We start from the raw sequence: 5302 nt of genomic DNA on the forward strand, positions 1-5302 counted from the left end.
GTGTGCTAGAACTCGGAGGCGCCGTAGTTTCGATGCTTGATCGGTCGGGCCGTGAAGACGTACGACTACATCAACCGCGTTGTTCTAACGCTTTCGCTTTTGGTCTACAAGGGTATGTAGATTACACTCTCCCCTCTCGTTGCTATGCATCACCATGATCTTGCGTGTGCGTAGGAAATTTTTGAAATTACTACGTTCCCCAACAATTATCTACCACACAAAAAAATTGAATTGTTTTTGAATTTTTTCTTTATTTTTTTTCTTAGCATAGGTGTAGATAAGCCCAGGAGCAAAAACTCCGCGTTCCTTTTAGATCAGTAGTGATCTAAACATTCTTATATTTCATTACAGAGGGAATACCACATTTGTCCCATAATATAAGATGTTATTACAATCCATAATACTCACAATGATGCAAAGATCAAGGGTTTAATCTCCTTTTTTTAAATGCAAATGACTAATATTCAACTCGATTGTGAGCTGTAATGACATGTAATATCAGGAAACTAAGGATAGTACACCATAAATTGGTGGGATTGCTTTGGAAGATTACTGAATCTCCACATCGAACCCATGCACCATAGTGCCAACATAGTACATAGAAAATACAGGAATGCAGCCTTGCCTTACAAAGTTACACAACAGTCGTTGTAGAAAGAAGTCATTGTGGAAAGAAGTTACATTTTGCTAGAACTCATCTAGATGAGATATATTTTGGTCTCAATCACCTTTTATAGCCATTGGATGTGATGCTATAAGATGCGTGTGTGCTAACGTGGATTGTATATGTTCTTGTTTTCAAAGTGAATGAGACCAAATTATATCTCATCTACGGAGTAGATGAGTTCTAGGTACTCCCTTTTATGATTGTGCATCCATGCTGAAGGGAACAGCAATATACATCAACAATAGCAACAGAACCTTTTAAGCTAAGCTGAGTAAAACGTAAACATAGTTTTCTGAATAGCTGCAGTGAGCTAGCAATTCATCCTCTTCCTTCTCTGCAAACCGGGAACACAGTTCTGCCTAAATTCCTGAGGAAATCATGTATGGGGACTGCCCTGGAATGAACCATTCAAAGGGCGCCTCTTCATCCTCGAGGAAATAGAGCCACGATATTGTTCAGGTGCTGGAAGCGCAAACATATCAGAGGAAATAAAGCCACGATATTGTTCGGGTGCTGGAAGCGCAAACATATCATTGGGTGTTGGAAGTACAGACATTCCATTATCTTCTTGGATGCCAGTGCTAAGAGTTCCTGCTTTATCTATAATAACAAGAATGTAAGATAACCACTCCAGGGATCAAACTAGCTAGAACACGAAAACAACAGCCATGCAATTCAGGTTACTAACATAGAAAGATAACTAATTTGAAGATAGAGATCTGAACTCAGGATTAACTTGTCTCATGTGGACAAACTATGTTTGTTAACTCTCAGGTCTTTATTAACAAGTCTAACAAAGCTGATGCTTTCGTTATCTTGGTCATATACATTCATGTAGTCCTGCCATAGTTTTCTATGCATGGGTAAGTTGTAACTTGTTGATGACCTGAACTGCCGTGTTCCTCTGGTTACATGAGTGAGTTTCAACTTGTCAGTAACCTGAGACATGCAGGAAGATAACAACAGAGAAGAGGGGTGTACCACTGTTAAGCGTGTTTAATCTGGGATCCCAACCAGGCAGACAAGGCCCTGCATTCCTTTGCCATGATTCCTCAAACCCAGCAAGCTCATCTGCAAGAGAAGAAAAAAAAAATAGCATCAGAAACAACATGAATAAGGGTTCCGGCAACAGAATGACACTAGAATAGTAAAACCTTCACTCAAGTTCTGCAAAGTTTGCATGGTGTTAACTTTTCCATCGCAGTTCAGTTTTCTAGTCAGTGCATGACCCTGCAGCAACGGAATCATGGCTCTAAATCATTTATCCTTGGTGTAGTCCAAAGAAATAAAGTCATATCTCTGGGTTGTGAAGAAAACACACCTTATTGCCAATGCCACGTGCGATCCTGTGAGTTGCTTTACCACTTGTTGTGTCTGCTTCCTTACTTTCTTCCATTGTAACCTAGAAGACATTGAAGAAACAATCACCACCAGAACTTTGCACCTTAACAGATGACAGCACTGCTGAGAGGGACTTACTCCATCTCCACCACTCCTCCTAGTCGTTGAAGACATATAACATGCCCCATTTGGACCACCATATGTAACAGTTGAGCTCTGAAACATATAGGTCTGTGGCTGTTGATATGATGTGCCAGCCCTGACGTACTCTTTCCCAAATTTCTCATGCCTAGATCTCTTATTATCTGTTAAAAAATTATCAGCATTAGTATCCTGCCCTTGTTTTCAGCTGTTTTGTTAATCTTTCTGACATGTACAAAGCACATATTCTCATCAGTCCTTCGGTAAAAGAAAGAGAATCACATCTGAGTGAGGATCCAGGGAACCAATAACATGATAGCAGGCTAGCCTGGCAACAATACCAGCTAGCACTAAATCTTAAATGATAGCAGCAAAAAAAACAAATAATGAATTTGGATAGTTCTAGTGTATACTACCACAGCTACAGGTATACAGGTTTACTCCAAAACAATCTTGTGGATTCCTGAGTCTATAAAGACAGGAATTGGTCCAGGGTTCCAGGCCACATGGGGCATGTACTAAATTGCATAACAAGAAACAGCAACGAGTCATTACCAAAGTCATATATCTTCCTCTTCATTCAATTACTGACAGACAAGCTGAAACTAGATTGCGAGAAGTAACATGCAGGCAGCTGGAAAAACTCCTATTAACAGCATAACATAAACCAACCTTGAACTTCATCACCAGAGTCCTCCACATATGGCTCTTTGCAAATCCTTGGATGTTTCATAGAGTTAGTTTTCTTCTTCTCATCATGTTCATTCGCATCCGCACCATCCTCGTCGTCTGAAGACAACTCCTCAATAACCGGCCCTTTTGGCCTGCTTGGTTCAGGACCTTGCTGCTGGAAGCCTCCTCCATTTAGAGCTGTGTGTGGCCCGAACATGCTTGAACCAAAAATGCTTTGCTCAAATAGGCTAGGTCCAATCAAAGAACCAGAAGGATTGGTGAAGAAGGGATCATCAAAGGGACTTGACCCACGAAAGAAACTGGACATAAGGTTCCCAGGTGGTACAAAGCCGCCAAAAGCAGGAAAAGGGTCCCCAAAACCAAAGAGACCACCTCTCCCGCCCCTTCCCCTTTGCATCTTGTACTGAAGCTCTCTGCCCAGTTAAAAAACGTGTGAAATGTAAACAACAATGATATTATTTCATGGAAAACTAAAATTGTGATACATGATATATGAAATCTGAGCCAAAAAGTTGTACTCAGTACTCAAATCCAGGAATCCAGATCGGTAAGTAGAAGTTAGAACAAAGCATATACTAACACCAATCTAATCTATCAAACATAACAAGAAGTAGAATTAAGAATTTACACACCAAGGCCCTACTTGGCAAGCGTCTCTGACAGGATAAAAATGGTATGAAAGTGTGATCAGGATGCTAATTTCGCTACAGTATGTCGCTATTACATAAGGAGTAAAAAAAAAGCATCCGATCAAAGATATCAATCCAATATGTTCCATTCTAACACCAAGTACACCTGCAGAATTGCAATGATCATCCAACCAAATCCCACTGGAATGGGTGAAAGACTGAATACTTCTTCTTGCTCAATTCAGTAGCACCGCTGCGGTGCAATGTGCTGTACACTTCTATGTTCTTTCGTATTTAGGCCTACATGTTATGAATGGATAAATCACGCTGATATTACCTCAACTAGGTCACAGCAGCAGCATCTATTCACCACGAAATAGCAGTAAAAGTGTTTATATCCCCAACACAAACCCTAGCTCGGATTTTTTTCAGCACGCACGCACCAAAAAGGCACGCAAAAGACCCAAAAGTCGCCGGGAAATGCCCCGGTTCCCGCCGGCGACGGCTCCGATCCAGAATAGGATCAAGGCACGGACGGAGAGGAACTACCGAAACAACAGAATAACTAGTCCAAAACGAGATGAAATCGCCGCGAAAAATATGAATGGAACCCCACAATTCAGTGGTGAGGATCAGAAATTACATACATGTAAGGATTTGGGGCGGAACCAACCGAACCTGAAGTTCCCGACGAGGAACTAGGGGGGCGAATCGCCGATCCTATCCGAGTAGGGTGCAAGTGTTCCGAGCTCGCGATTTGAGAATTTGGGGGAAGAGAAGCGGGTGATTGAGTTGCGCTTGGGCGAGCGACCTGCCTCTGCCGCGTGGTGTCTCTGGAATTCTCCAGACGCGATTTACATGGGCTCGGGGCGGGTTAAGGGACTTGTCTCGTTTTACGCGCTGAAAAAATGGGACGCGTTGGCCCATCTATTATCTCGGCCCATCTCATTTACTCACGCACGCGGCACGCGTAACCGAGGCGAGGTTTCTAAAAAAAAAGTGTAACCGAGTCGAGACAAAACCCATGTTTCTTTCTCTTTTTCTCTTTTTTTGCGGGGATATGTTTCTTTCTCTATTGCCAAAAAAGATGTTCCTTTCTCTGCCTAAAAAAACATGTTTCTTTCTCAAAGATAACCCGTCAAAAAAGAAAAATGACAATAGATTCGTTGGGAAATCTTGTGACTTCCGCAACTAACGGCCACAGGATTCAAGGGAGAACCATATCTTAGAAGGTGTTACAAGCCGATGGAGAAGCCCGGCATCGGCGAGGCATTTATCCTTGTGACTCATAGAGCCGAGGATCATCCCCATCCTCCTTCAACCCCAGAGCCATCGTCATCCGTCGATCCTCGAGACCAAGCGCCAGATGTCCCGATATCAAACCACAAACTCATATTTGAAGCTGGCTTTCCCTCTAGCGCTACCTGGGACAACAACCATCAACCGAAGACTTAAAACTGCCGACTAGAAGAGCCGTCAAAAAGACTGAGCTCACCGGCTCCTTGACTCCACCATGGCAGAGAAGGAACTCGAGCTTGGGTATTATTCTTGCATGTGCCGCCGCTAGTACCGCCAAAAACAATGGCGCACCACACACATTACCTTGCGCCGCCTCCTCCAATGGCATGAGGTCACCACTTCGAGACTCTAGACTCGCCAATCAAAAGGAGTACCGAGGACACATTTCTACAAACCCCTCCGTGAAAGACACAGTCGACATGGTGACCAAGGAAAATTTATTCGATGTGACGTTGCTCGCAGTGGCGCCGCCCTTCATGCACTGTGATTACTACATGCAATGAAGGGATTGGGCCTCACGCCGTAGGCCACA

At 43.1% G+C, this 5302-nt stretch overlaps 1 protein-coding gene across 4 annotated transcripts; it reads right to left on the reverse strand.

The window, feature by feature from the left end:
- Nucleotides 1-321: 321 nt before the first annotated feature.
- Nucleotides 322-4389, reverse strand: LOC123159259 (uncharacterized). 4 transcript variants are annotated; one of them, XM_044577087.1, is made up of 7 exons: nt 4150-4389; nt 2822-3255; nt 2147-2313; nt 1989-2069; nt 1822-1897; nt 1649-1738; nt 322-1267 (listed from the first exon to the last, which is right to left on the reverse strand). In XM_044577087.1, the coding sequence occupies exons 2-7, from the start codon at nt 3237-3239 to the stop codon at nt 1044-1046; spliced, it is 1056 nt and encodes a 351-aa protein (XP_044433022.1). In that variant the 5' UTR covers nt 3240-3255; nt 4150-4389; the 3' UTR covers nt 322-1043. The 4 variants fall into 4 exon arrangements, with proteins under 4 accessions (XP_044433022.1, XP_044433023.1, XP_044433021.1 ...); XM_044577088.1 differs by having other exon boundaries at nt 4145-4333; XM_044577086.1 differs by having other exon boundaries at nt 4119-4330.
- Nucleotides 4390-5302: the final 913 nt, after the last annotated feature.

Source organism: Triticum aestivum, chromosome 7B (assembly GCF_018294505.1).
Source record: "Triticum aestivum cultivar Chinese Spring chromosome 7B, IWGSC CS RefSeq v2.1, whole genome shotgun sequence".
Classification (NCBI taxonomy): domain Eukaryota; kingdom Viridiplantae; phylum Streptophyta; class Magnoliopsida; order Poales; family Poaceae; genus Triticum; species Triticum aestivum.